Source organism: Tyto alba, unplaced genomic scaffold, assembly GCF_018691265.1.
Source record: "Tyto alba isolate M040663 unplaced genomic scaffold, T.alba_DEE_v4.0 Super-Scaffold_13, whole genome shotgun sequence".
NCBI classification, from domain to species: Eukaryota; Metazoa; Chordata; class Aves; order Strigiformes; family Tytonidae; genus Tyto; species Tyto alba.
The window spans coordinates 19440167-19454206 of record NW_024881275.1 but is presented as its reverse complement, the minus strand read 5'-3'; the positions used below and the strand labels follow the sequence as shown (position 1 = coordinate 19454206).

At 38.2% G+C, this 14040-nt stretch overlaps 1 protein-coding gene across 3 annotated transcripts in view; it reads right to left on the bottom strand.

Moving 5' to 3' along the window:
* Nucleotides 1-1384: 1384 nt before the first annotated feature.
* DMXL1 (Dmx like 1) overlaps nt 1385-14040 on the bottom strand; it is an 85127-nt gene continuing 72471 nt past the window's right edge. For 2 of the 3 annotated variants that reach the window (XM_032993278.2, XM_032993281.2), the window contains 8 exons: nt 10248-10298; nt 9911-9971; nt 9223-9350; nt 8956-9048; nt 8406-8497; nt 7416-7468; nt 5446-5663; nt 1385-5049 (listed from right to left, as the gene is read on the bottom strand). In XM_032993278.2, the coding sequence (XP_032849169.2) occupies nt 4825-5049; nt 5446-5663; nt 7416-7468; nt 8406-8497; nt 8956-9048; nt 9223-9350; nt 9911-9971; nt 10248-10298 (921 nt within the window). In that variant the 3' untranslated portion in view covers nt 1385-4824. The remainder of the gene's footprint in view (nt 5050-5445; nt 5664-7415; nt 7469-8405; nt 8498-8955; nt 9049-9222; nt 9351-9910; nt 9972-10247; nt 10299-14040) is intronic. The other variant, XM_032993280.2, reaches the window with a different exon arrangement.

Here is a 14040-nt window from a genome sequence, read left to right as displayed (position 1 = left end):
CCCACGTCCGGCCTTCGCCCAAATACATTTCTGCTTGCCGAAACTCTTAACGTGGGTGCTTTGGGGCAGCTCCCGCCGTGCCGGGGCTCCGCAGCGCCCAGAGCCGCCGGGGCAGGAGGCGGCAGCGACGCGTCCCGGCCCCGGCCCCGGCCCCTCCGGGGGCTTCCCGAATTCCGCCCCGGCCCCTCCGGGGGCTTCCCGAATTCCGCCCCGGCCCCCGCATTTCGCTCCCCCCACATGCTGAAACGCGAGCAGCTCCAGGGCGGCGCGGGGAGCCCAGCTCCGCCGCCGGGGTCCCCCACCTGCAGCCCGGCCCCCCGCGGCCGCCCCTTCGGCGGGGGAAGCGGCCGGGCCCCGGCCGCTGAGGGGCCGCCGGGCGCGGGCCCGCTGCCCCCGCCCGCTCCTTCCGCCGGGGCGCAGGGGAGGGACGGGGCTGCGCGGCACGGCGCGGAGCGGCGGCAACTTACTGTGTGGGCGCGGAGCGGGGGGCGGCGGCGCCTCCTCGGGGCTGGCGGCGGGAGCGGCGGGAGCGGCGGTGCCGGAGCGGTGCGGGCGCGGCAGAGGTAACCCCGGCTCCCCGGGGCGGGGCGCGGCCTTGGCGGGCGGGCCGGGGGCGGCTCTGCCCGCCGCGGCCGGGGGAGGCCGGGCAGCCCCGGCGGCGGGGCCCGCCCGCCCCGCTCCCCGCAGGGCAGGGCAGGGCAGGGCAGGGCGGCCTGGGCGGGATGGCTTCGCCGCCGGCAGAGGAAGAGGGGAGGGAGATGGCTTTCGGCGTACATCTTTTATTCACTTTTTTTCGCCCTGCTTCGCTACCAGAGGAAGAGTTACAATTATTGCTGAGGCAAACCCCGAAGAAAATAGTTCTTTCGGTCTACTGAGCTGCACGTTGAGGTGTTTTTAATTTTGGCAGCGGCTTGCTGCCTGGTGTATAGCTGAAGTAGGGGCACTCATCTTTGCCTCTCTTCTAGAAGCAAGATTAGAGAGGTGGAATTCCTCCAGACCCTCACAGGCTTTCAAGTTTAAATGAAACGGGCACGGGGTTAAAAAAAAGTTAGTGTGGAGGAAAATGATGGAAAGCACCATCGCCACATTAGCCTCATTCCACTCTCAGTACTTAGAACCGAGTACAACCGATGGTTACGCACTGAATTTAGGGAGGGGAAAAAAAAAAAAAAACACAAAAAAAACAAAAAACGAACAAAAAGCAAAAACCCAACCAAAACCACCACACAAACACCACCCCACCCCCACCCGAAAAACATCTAGAAGCTAATACAAGGAAACCTAAAGCATTAAAAAGGAGAAAAAAAATACAGGGAAGGAGAAAAATCAAAACCATACAGATTTTACAGCTACAAATGGGGAGGAATAAGAAACACCAAGAAACTTGGGAAATCAGTATCTTTATTTCATATAAAGTAGTTTGATCAGTGTGCTGAACCTGCCATCAGAGGTGGTTTTGCTATTTTTAGTAAAAATAAACATTTGAAAAAATAACCTTGGAGAACATATAGTCTCCAAGCTTATTTCCTTCTAATCACTGTTGCTTTTGTCAAACCTATTGCAACTAATCTAACACTGGGTGCTCTTAAGAGGAAGGGAGTGGTACCTAATGTAGGATATCTCAACAGTTTATTTCCTGTAACTGGTAGCAAGGTTCTTAAAATGCAGCGGAACATGTATAAGCTCACCTTGTGCCATAGCAGCGTGGTACAAAATCTGCATCTATTCCCTTTCCATCTTTCCCCATAAACATCCTGCAACATCAGCTGTCAAAACCAGAATTTTCTGGTTAAAAGTCACACAGCAAGGCAGTTTAAGTACCCAGATGGCCAGAGTTTTAACTCTCAGAAGTTACTATAGTAATAATAAAGAACTTGGATCGTATATTTCTTTGAGGTAATTGAGTCAATTAGCAACACAAGAATGACACACTCTGCATTATGTATTGCTACAAAGACAAACACAAGTCACCATTGCTAGTCTATGATATTTAAAAGGGACATTATCAACTACAAGCTAAGTTATTTTGTCTGGACATGGAATTACTGTTTAGCACTGGTAAAATGCAAATTTTAAGTTCACTTTGTGCACAGGACTACTCAAGCCCACAACCCTGTGCAGCCACTATTACCCTTCTGTTTGAGTAATTTGCATAGCAAGAGGGAGAAAGTGTTAATTTCTGGAGGACAAAAGACAGTGAAAGTTGTTAAGGGCAACAACAGCTGGAAGAGTTTGGAGTTCAGTTCTTCCACCATGACTGAAGTTGAGAGTGTCCCTTTAAAAGTTTCAGATACAACTGAACTTGATTCCATCATTGCAAGAAAGCTACCCATAATCTGACTTACAATAATTGTTAAACATCAATTAACATTATACAAGCAAACACCTGTTTTGTAAATGAAGTAGCAGCGACATGGAATTCTAGAAGGTTGAGTTTCTGCAGGATTTATTGGGAAGATTATGAAGGTGTGGCAAATACATTGTGATTTTACATAATTTAGTTTTAAGAGTAGCTTATGGTAACTATAAACATTATTGAAAATGCGTGCTCACAGTCAGTACTTTTCTGGTATAAACCTAAATTTGCCAGGATTATTCATAGTGCAGCTCTACTCAGAAAAATTACAACACTGTATGTCTTGGCAAATTACATCTAAAATCTGGTCAGCCCACAGATGGTGAGACTGCTTTTTGTGATTGCCAGTACAATTAACTGAGCTTGACATATTAAAGCTAATGAGATACAAATATTTAAGGACAAAACATCAAGGACATCATTATATAATGTTGCCATGATTTTTGCACATTTTCCTCTTCTGAATGTAACTTTGTTAGTTCGGTGGGTGCATAAAACTAGTGCATGTATATAAGCAGCTACAAAGTCAGGGTTTCAACTGATTCTCAAGGACCGTGCTACTGTTAACTCCATTGTTTTCCTTCTTTCCTAAGAATAAGGAATATTAGAAACCCAGCCACGGAGCAGATATGACATAGGCATTGGGCACGTCTGTTTTGTAAGGTGGTGTCACTTCTAGTCACTTTTCTGGTCCATCACTGTACTTAAACTGTTTTGATATCAGATTTGATTTCAATCTGTAAGTGTTGTGGCAGAACAATTACAAGTGAATCACTGAACAGCTGTACCAGTTTGAAATGCTGTCAAGTTTCTTCATGGCAAAATATTCACATTCTTTTTATTGCACAATTTGAGAATTCAGGTTATGTGCATAAAAACCTTCATAGTGTTTGCACTGCAACTTGCAAAACATACATTGAAAATGACCTTAATATGTTTTATAAAATCTTTTAAAACAATTTTATATTCTTAAGATAAAAGCATCCTGAGAATGTTACAAAGTTCGTTTTACAAGCCCTTCATTTCTGCTATGCTTTATTTATCCCCATAGTTCCCAGTTTGACAAGTTTATTTTACAGTTCGTATCTTGGTGCTATATTTCACAAAATATCTTTTAGCAAAAAGTACACCATTGGCATTCAAGTAATCCAGCCTCACATTTAATTTACAAATTAAACCTTTGTCAAGCTCTCAAGTCAGAAAAAGTAAACCAAAATACTTACAGAAACAGATTTTAGCTGACTAAAAAAAAATGTAAATGTTTTGTGCATTAATAATTTGGTCAAACATTTAAGTTACGCAGTTTAATATTTTGGCAAAAAAAAAAAATCCATCTATCCTTTTCAAAATTTTTTTCTTTCATTTTACACCAGATGTAAACATACAGTACAAAGACTGACATTATTAAAGTACTTCACTGTTGAACTTTTTTCCTTTTTCCTTTTTTAAAGTACGTAGGAAAACCAGACAAACAAGAACATAAGTGCTAAGAATGAACTGAGTATCTTTGGGCTAAATAAAAATCGTACTGGAAAAAAATGCAAAAATAAATTAGTTTTTTTTCTTCCTCTACAGACATGTAAATAAATAGTCTTTGAAGAAAGTCTAGTGCCATATCCTAAAGTATCTCCCTGTATCTTTTTGATCAAGACTAAAGCTTCACACAATCTTGACTATTTTACTAGGAAGATATCCATTAATATTTACATATTTTTGTAAAGGGAGTGTTCAGGGTTAAAAATATATTTATTTTTAAAAGGTAAGCGTGCCATCCTGATGGCAGTGATTCAAGCTATAGAACAGAAGACAAGTTACAGAACATCCTTCAGTTTCTTATACCCTAGATGAGAAGAAGGAGATCAGGCAAGTTCGAGAGGTAAACAGCCTGGATTCCAGGAATGGAGACAGACAGAAGCTTGCTGTATGAATGCTCGCATGGCCAGGAATATCTACTCATACAGGCTTTGTTTCTCTTCTACACACAGGTATAAATTTTTATCATCAGCTGACTAAACAAGCGTAGAAGAGAGACAGTTATGGTTGCCACAGTGAAAGAGTAACATTATCTAAGGTTGCCATCTGGACAGACCTGCTTTTAGAAGGTGGCCAGGTGTTGAATCTAAGCAGAGACCATGCTCAGATGGTACACTCCAGGTGCGAGTGTAACTACCTCAAAAGGAAGAGTAAACCACTTCAGCAACATCTTAATAATATTGTAATTCTATAATTTGGAGTCATGTATAGCTTTTATTTTAGGCAACAATCAAAATCTGAAGGACCTTGTTAATCTTTAAGGCATCCGTGCATCAGGGACTAAAAGCTCCAGGTAATAAATTTGGAGACAAAAAACAAAAAATCTTTTTTGTGGCACAAGCTATCATTGTGTATCTGCTTTGTTGGCTAGTTCAGGGAAAAATATTTTCAGGGATGGCAGAAGGGGAATGTTATACACTCTTCTGAGAAAAATATTAGATCATAAATTTCACATCATTTTTTAATACATCATTTAAAGGGCTGAATTTATCAGGCAAGATTCTCATCTTTACTGTTCCATCAGCACCACAGGAGAATATGTGATTTGCTGGTCCTGTCTCAATTTGCATGACTCCCGTCCCAATGTTTCTGAAGAGAGACTGTCGAGCATGCTCATTGATGAAAGTGTGAAGAAGGTTGAAGGTAGACAGACTCCATACCTGAAAAAGCATCAAAACGTCAATCTCTTATAAATAAGGATGATCACCATGATCTTAAAATTCACTAGTAATGGGTCCTGGAAAAACGGGACTACATTTTGCATCATTTTTCTGACACTAACTGTAAAGGAAGAGATATGTAGCAACCTAATGACAGTTTAGAACAATAATATTCATTTTCTATAATAGGGAATATATACAGGGACTAAGTTAAGACTAAAAGGAGGACTGCAAGGTAAGACTAACATTCCATAATTACATTAGTAAATGTGAATCTCAAGGTTGAGAACAAATGCAAAACATATGACATATCTGATTATTCCACACCTATGCAAGATTCTTTTGGAATGTATGCATCATCACCATCTTCATCTGCTCCCTCCCCCTCATTAATACCTTTATGTTGCCTTCAGCAGATCCTGTGACAAAATACTCTTCTGTAGGATCAACAGCAATTGCTTTGACTGGAGAATCATGACTCTGGAGTAACTGTTGCTGCTGCTTTTGGCGAAGATCAATTATACATGTAAAGCCTTTTCTGCCTCCAGATATTAACAGCTGATGTTTTGGAGCGTAGGCTAGCACAGTTGCTCCACTATCGTGACAGATAAAAGCTGAAAGCCAAAGCAAAGTAATTTAAATAAACACACAGTACTAACTTGAATTTTCTGTCCTCTCATGGTTCAAGACAGTAGCAACAATGACTTTGATGCTGTAACCCAACTGACCACAACCAGTCCATTTATTGCAGTACCATATATATGTAAGGCTCAGGTTCACATCAGACATCCAGAAGTTGCACTGTTCTCAAATTAAGCAGTTATAGTCTGTATGAAAAAATGTATATCCTTTTTTCTATCCCTCTGTAATCACAAATTATTAAGCCTTGACCAGAAACAGATTCTTTTCAAACTCTCTAATGCTTGTTACTTTAAGGCATATGTTTCCCATATGAAATTGTCCTCCTAAATTACATGCCCAAATATCTTTTAAATTTCCACTGGTTACTTAACTTTTAATTTGCCCCTTTTCACATTTGTTTGTATATGTCTACTCCCCAAATGAGTAGAAGTGAATAAAAATTACAATTACTAGAACAAAGCCCAGTATGTCTGAGACTAGACACTATGAATACTAACATGTGGCATGTAGCACATTGTACCTGTAGTTCAAAGGGTTCTCTAAATTTACGTTTAGAAATTCCACGTGTCTCACATACACTTAAGTATTCACCATAGTTCAAGGAGTTCAAAACTCTATCTGAGCCTAATTCTGTATTACAGACACTGAAATGTATTTCCCTTCCACTGCAACAACATATTACTTTTATTACTAATAAAGCTAATGAAACCCCACTAAATATTTACTCCATCTTAAAAAGGGTAGGAATAATTCTTCTAAAAATAACATAGGAATAATTCTCCTAAAGCAATTTGGTAATACTGTATGTAGATATCCGTACATGCACACACACACAGAGAAAGCATTTAAAACATTCCACGGTATTTGGCATAACACATAGAATAAAAGTGCCGTAGAACTGCACAATCTTTGAAAGCAAAAATGTACTGCTTCTATATTTGTAAAGTTCGTCTTTTAGTTCAACTCTGAAAATTACTATATGAGATTTTATTTGTATATCTGCTTGTTCGATATATTCATAAAAATCAATGAATATTTTCTAGAAAATTTGGTGCGTTTATTAATATACATGCCTTCAGAGAACTGTTTTATAATCATGGCTTCTCTGAGGACAGGATTTTCACAGAGGCAATGAACTTAACAGATTACAAAAATCATGTCCTCTCATATTCTCCAAACAGATAATGTATTTGCAAGCGCCCAGTGCTAACTTTATAGTACCATTATTTGGTCTAACACTGGTATTTTCAGTGGCACCTCTCTGAGTACAGACACAGCCACAGGAACCTCAAATTGAAGGGCACTGATGCATATCCTGCAAATACGTATCTCCTAACTATGCTAAAAACTGTATTTTTGTCAGTGTTATAGCTACTGCCTTCTCAACATGCAAGTCACTACAAGCGGAAGTTGCTCAGAATCTTTTAAAAAGGAACAGAAATTACAAATGTCTGGTTGTCAGGGGTTGTACTTTTGGTGCAAAGACACAAGGTTGCAAAGGAAGGTGCTCATGTCTATGAAATCAATCCTTTATATATAGCACTGAATAATTTCTCAATAATCTCTTTTTTCTATTCCTGCTGCTGCACTCACACAGGACAGTGAAAGATACTTTCCCGCTAATATGAAAACTACTTCTTACAGTAACATTTCCATAAAGACAGACACACATACATATATTTTTTTACTGTGATCAAGTATTTTGCCAGTTTTACTTTACTTACCATGCACCAAGCTATTTGTAGATGAAACCAAAGTATCCCAAAGACAAATATTTCTGTACAAAAAAAAAAAAAGTTTTAATTTAGCAACAAATGTTCTCTAGTATTTTGAACACCTGAAAAGTCATCTGAACCTTCAAAAAGATTGTTTCAGGCATAAAAGCACTGTAAATAGACTTTCAGTGTTACTTTTGAGCAGACCCTAAATTACTTTCATACTTACACTGCAAAACATGCCCTCTAAAACAACCACTCTGGTTATTCTCATAAAGGATTCATATTGAGATTACAATCTTTTGTAGCTGAATTCAACTCAATGTTAGCGGTTTTTGCTATTTCTTGATCCAAACTTAAGAAAATAAGTGTGAACTGAAGAGCTGTCCACAACTCCCTATGTCTAGAAAAATAATTGAAGATAGGACCATATGAATAAGACTAGAACAGAACAGAGTATTTCATTTGGAAGGGACCTACAGTGATCATCTAGTCCAACTGCCCGACCAATTCAGGGGTGACCAAAAGTTAAATCACATTAAGGGCACTGTCCAAAGGCCTCTTGACCACTGTCAGGCTTGGGGCTTCGACCACCTCTCCAGGAAGCCTGTTGGAGTGTTTGACCACCCTCTCAGTAAAGAAATGCTTCCTGATTTCCAGTCTAAACTTTCCCTGGTGCAGCTTTTAATCACTCTGACATGTCTTGTCACTGGATACCAGGGAGAAGAGATCAGCACCTCCCTCTCCTGCTTCCCTCCTCATATGGAACAGGAGCAGATGATTTGTGCTTTCCTATGGAACCTCCTTTAACAGGCACATGGAATTTAGCTGCAAACATTGCTTCTCTCCCACTCCCACAAAGTAAGAAAGAGAGCCCAGAAGTATGCATGTTGCTCTTAAACTGCCTAAGGAGAATCACCCCCCAAAACGGGGGGGGGTAGGTGGACAGAGAAAACACGGCACCCCTTCATTTTTATGCATTATCACAGCAGTTCTTACCTGTTGTCAGAAGACAATCCTGCTGTGGCTATCAAAGATGATGAACTGATGAAAACAAAGTCATTGGCTGTTTTGTTATGACACTGCCATGTCTGAAAAATTTCAATTTAGAAATTAATAATTAATGTATTTTTCTGTAAACATGAACTCTTAAAACTTCCTCAAGAAGGTAAGCCGTTTCAAAAACAATTTAAACAACACAGGTTATAAACATTTGTGTTATGCCTTCTGATACTTCTAATTTTTCATGGAAGTATACTTTCTAGTACCTCTTCACAATTAATTAATAATTGACAATTATTGACAAGCCTCAAAGAATACTGAAGTTTCAGACCTAACACTGTATATTCTACTCTCCAGCTTAGTAAGTACACTTACGATTGGGATTTAAGAACTTGTCTGTCATACAGATCACAGGATGGCAACAACGTATTATTAAATCTTGATTAATACTGGTTATCAGCACAGTCCCTGCCCTCTCCTAACTATTCTAAAGAAAATAAGAGAGCACAACACAAGTTTATGGAAGCAAATTTAGTTTTCAGCTTACCAAATATGGTTTAGGTGAAGTTCCAGTAAGTGGGCAACATTTCCAGTTTGTTTGATATAAACTTATATATCCATCAGCATCAACAATTCCAAACTGAAAAAAGATATATTTATTGTAAGTACTTATGTATGTATTAAAGAGAAATTACCCACAATTCAGAGAAACTACTTTAGATTTGAAGAATGTGATGTTTTTGCTAATTTACGTTTGGGGGGGGGGGGGGGGGGGAAGAGAAGAGAGTAAATACAGAAGCATTCTGTCAGTTACCTTATTTCCCTGGTAATTGAATCTCATTCGAGTTACCCTTGAGTTGCCACCAGATCGAAAACATGTGATTTGCTGTGCATGACCCCATTCGAACATTCTTACACTACCATCTTGAGCACCTGTCAGGTCTGTAACAGAAAATATTTACAGTATTTTTCACAGGGGTTGTAGCAGTTGAGCAGGAAGTTTGCTTCCAAAATTCTAAGAAATCTCACACCAGCTCACAACATCCTCAAAATAACTAGTGCCACAATATATGCCACAGTACCTGGCATACTGTAGGAGTAGTGGGTAGCACTGAAACTTAAATCTGTGCTATTCAAACCTTATTGAACTGTACTTACTTATTAAGAACTGTATTTAGATGGAACGGAAGTATGAAGCTCTTTACTTCGAGATGATAATTAATATTTTTCCTACTTTTATCCAAGTCACGAATAAAACAGAAATACAGTACTTTTTTGCTATAAAAATATCACTGTTTCTAGAGGCTATTCTGTATCCTCCCATTATCGTTTTTTTTTTTTTGAAACGAAAACTAGTTTCAGTAAAATGGGGCTTATAAACAATTTTTAAAACATATAATAGATTGCTGTGCTAGTATAGCAGCATACTAAGAAAAAGGGCCAATAAGTGAATATGTAATATTTAGATAACTTTTTTCTTTTTTTAACAAAACTGAACTTACAATATGGTAATGTTGGATGAGATGCCATTCTTCTGACGTTATTAATAGCCTTCTTGAGCATCTGTGCAATATAGAAAATAATAGAAAATAATTAAACAAAGCTACTGAACAAAAAGTTACAGAACTAGAATAATTAGTGATTGGAGAGAATTGTTTCCTATCAAAACTCCTACTGAAAGCAAGTACTGTGTTCAGAAATTCAGATAGAAGTCAGTTTCTTCCAAGACTAGTGTAGATGTTAATACTTTTGCAGCTTTATACGTCTAGGTAAATATTCACTTTTTGCTTCAGAGATTTATGGATCCAAATACAAACACTCCTTAGACTGCAGTCTTACCTCTTTTCTTGCCAATTCCTTTCTGATTCCATTAAATTTATTGGAATATTCCTGAATATTGTAAGATAAGCAAGAGAAAGGCAGAAGCATGTAAAGGAAGAGGTAAACAAACTTTAACAGAAGTAAAAAATAGGAAGGAATATATTTATTTTCAAGTCTAGTTAATTTATTGTCATTGACTGAGAAGTGATTATTTGTGGCCATCCAAAATAAGCAATAGACCTAGCAATCAGTAAATAAAAAATTCTTCAAAAGATTTTATAATTTTGCAAATACAGATTCAATGGATTTTCAGTAGCACTTTTGTTACTAAATTCCAAACTTTGCTTTGAGCAAAGTACATTACAAAGAATGCTGTTTTCCTTAGTTGATTAATGTCTAACTGGGAAGAATTCAATATATGAAAAGGACTGGAAATACTAGGCAATTATGATAAAAACCCCATCTAACTAAATCAGAAGTCCAACCCACAGCAGGAAACAAGTGGTAGGGATTTTTCATCATGGAAACACAGAAAAAGTTAGGTTTTCATTCTTTTATTTCCTGTTAGTTTTCATCAAAAGCAACTGGCTACTCTGAGGACTATCATTTCTCTGAAAATTGCTGGATTCCGTTTGCTTATGTATGTGTTATTTACCTGAACATCTGAGAGAGAAGAGGGCATAAATTTATATTCGCACCAGGTGTTAACTTTAAGTGATAACACAAAACTGTTGCCAGAGCATGCACTCTTAACACAGCAGCTTGCCACTTACTAAGCATCTGAACTACTTTCATAGTAACATTTAGGTTGGAAAAGACCCTTAGGGTCATGGAGGATAACCATGACTTTCAACTGCTACAATTTTGTACAGTATTTTGTCACTGCTTTGTCACTGAAACAGTAGACATCAAATCAAGTATTTTTAAATATGCTATTCTCCCCTGGCCTCCAATTTTATCAGGGTGTCAACTGCAAGGAGGTATGAATTACAAATTTTGACTTCTTCATATTACTAAATATGATCCAAAGAGCTAAAAAGCAATGTTCTCCAATTTTTCAGTTTGCAAATAAAAAGGAAAAAAACACCTGGAAGGCAAGTAATTAATTTGCTTGCTAAAATTTCCCAGGGTTTGGATTAGTGGAGTAATTACATTTTGGAAGCAGATTTAGACCTTTCAAGTCTCAAAGCCTTATTATTTGTTGAAGAGAAAGCCTTATGCCTCTTGGTTACACAAATTTATTTCAAAACACTTTTCTGAAAATAAAAAGATCTTCAAACATGTATTTTCCTTTTTTTTTGTTTCTGTAAGTACTTCCAAATGACAAGGAAAAAAGCCTCAATGATGTGATAAAACATTGTTCAATAAAACAATATATACATTATAAGATTTAGGAAATCAACAGCAGAGAGTGATATTCTTCAAACATTAGTGCATATACCAGTCAGAAATAACTGCATTACGTTGCTATCTAAATGTACAGTTTAACTCTATGTGTAAGTGAAAGAACAATTATTCATGCTTATTCTCTTTCTTCGCCAAAATGAAGGGCTGCGTTGAGTTTTGCAGCTACTAACTTTTACCAAGAAGTCAATAGAAATTATCTTACTGCATTCAACATATAAGCATGCATCATGATCTCCTAATGCCTACTGCATTATGCTTTGGAAAAATGCAAGCTTACAGAAATGTGCCTTTGAAAGACTATGTTAACATAAATCTCTGGTGCAGCATTTCTGATTTAGAAGCCAAGTATCATTATCAAATGCAAACACTTCCATTATCAATGTAACTGACATTTGACACTGCTAGCCCCCAGTTTCCCCTTAACAATAGCTGATGGCTAGAACACCGATTGCTTTCTTGGAGAGTTGGGTCCTTCAGGCCTAATATGCAGTAAGACTGAATAATAAAAAAATGCTTAAAATTTGACCCAACAGTTATTAAACTGGTAAATATTGGTGTCAGTCACACTGGCTTGGAAGACACGCTGCTGAACATTATTTGGGTTTCAAAGCTGACACTATTTACTTCAGTGCTCTCTTAGAAACACCTCATGTGAGAACTGTGTAAACACACTTTTCTGAACGATCTGGTGGTGAGCCTCCTTACTTACCTTGTATGAACTGTGTAACAGGAAACAGTGAAGAAGAATAACAGAAAAACCTTGGACTAATAAAACGTTAACTGCCTGAGTATCGTACGTCCAATAGTTTCCCTTGTTGATGGAAGTGAAGCAAAGACAACAAGACTGAAAAGCCAGTAATGGTAAAGAACAGTGGATTATAGATATTAAATGGGCTGCAAATATGGACAGCAGAGATGAGAAGAATCAAAAGCAGTATTTGAAGGAAAAAAGTAACAAATAGTAGCAACAGAAATATTTTGGTGAAGTTGATTCTCCTCCACGTTTGAATGCTTCCACAGTAACACTATTTCCTCCCAAGAATACCTATATCTTCTTTCATTTACTTTGTCCTTTGTCTCCCCTCCCTAGTGGGCAGGTGTCATCGTGTGCTGTGGTTGGTTCTCTACTCTGCCACAGTCAAACAGTACGCCAAACAAAATTTAGGTTGAAAGTCTAACAGCAAATGCATTCAAAACAAGCATAGCCATGTACCTTTAGGTAAGAAAGTTTTACTACATATAAAATAGCAAGTCATTTAAGAATAGTTTGTATTAATAGATCATGTAATTACTTTTTTGAGAAATACAGAAACACACACTAATTCTATACATACATATATGTGTGTGTGTGTATACATATATAAATATATATATATAAAATGGAAGTGAGAAGACTAAGTGGCAAAGGCATTCAAAAGAATACTTGCAGAAGAGGCTTGACTATGATACCAGAGTTGAAAAACTGGCAACTACAGTCAGAAGGGAGAGGTAGAGGTACTGGCAAAATACCCACTTCTACATGTGGATAACATTATCATTCTTATAATGCTCATTCCTTATTTACTCCTCCTAATAATCAAATATTTTCAAAAATCGACAATATGAATTAACGTATGGTTCTCTCGTTCTGCCACCACTGAGGCACTTGCTCCAAGATGTTAAAAGCCACAAAGTCCAGCCAAGTCATAAGACTTAATGCATTCTGTTATTCAAGAAAACTCCACATCTATGTGCAGATAGAGTAAGAGATACAGGTGTCTTGTATGACCACTTCAGCCCAGTTAAGTGGCTCCAAATAAGCCTCTCCCAGATAACTAATCAAGAGATCTGTATTATTAGGGGGCACCTATACTGCATAGCAACTAATTTAAGTATGTCAATGGCCGGACTAGAATTATCATTTGATCTGAATTAAATCTGAGCTAATAGCTTTTTGCTCAGGGACAAGCTTTACTCTAGACACCAAATCTATTTCTAAAAGCAAGCGCTATCCTTGTGCAGGTGTCACCTCTATGATAAGAATAAATTTGCTCATGTGAACACAATCACAATTTACTGGGTGTCCCTCACTCTAGTGTATTTCAGAAATGCTGAACAGTGAAACAGATTATCTCCTCTAAAACATAATCTTCATAAATTAGATATTTAATAATGCTACTAAGCAGAGTTATGGCAAAACTGCGCAGTATTTGAAAGAAGACAGAGCTGATAACAGCCCTGGAGATAAACAGTCACATATCAGCATGACATGTAGTTCAAACTACATGCAAAGTTTGTATCTGGTCCTTTTTCTGCAGTCCAGCCTGCCTCTTTTTTCTCAGGAAACCAAGTATCTGCATTTTTCCCAGGTTTAAGTTGCTCAGCTTCCACAGTTTAACTCATTTCATTTGAAGCCTCTTTATGA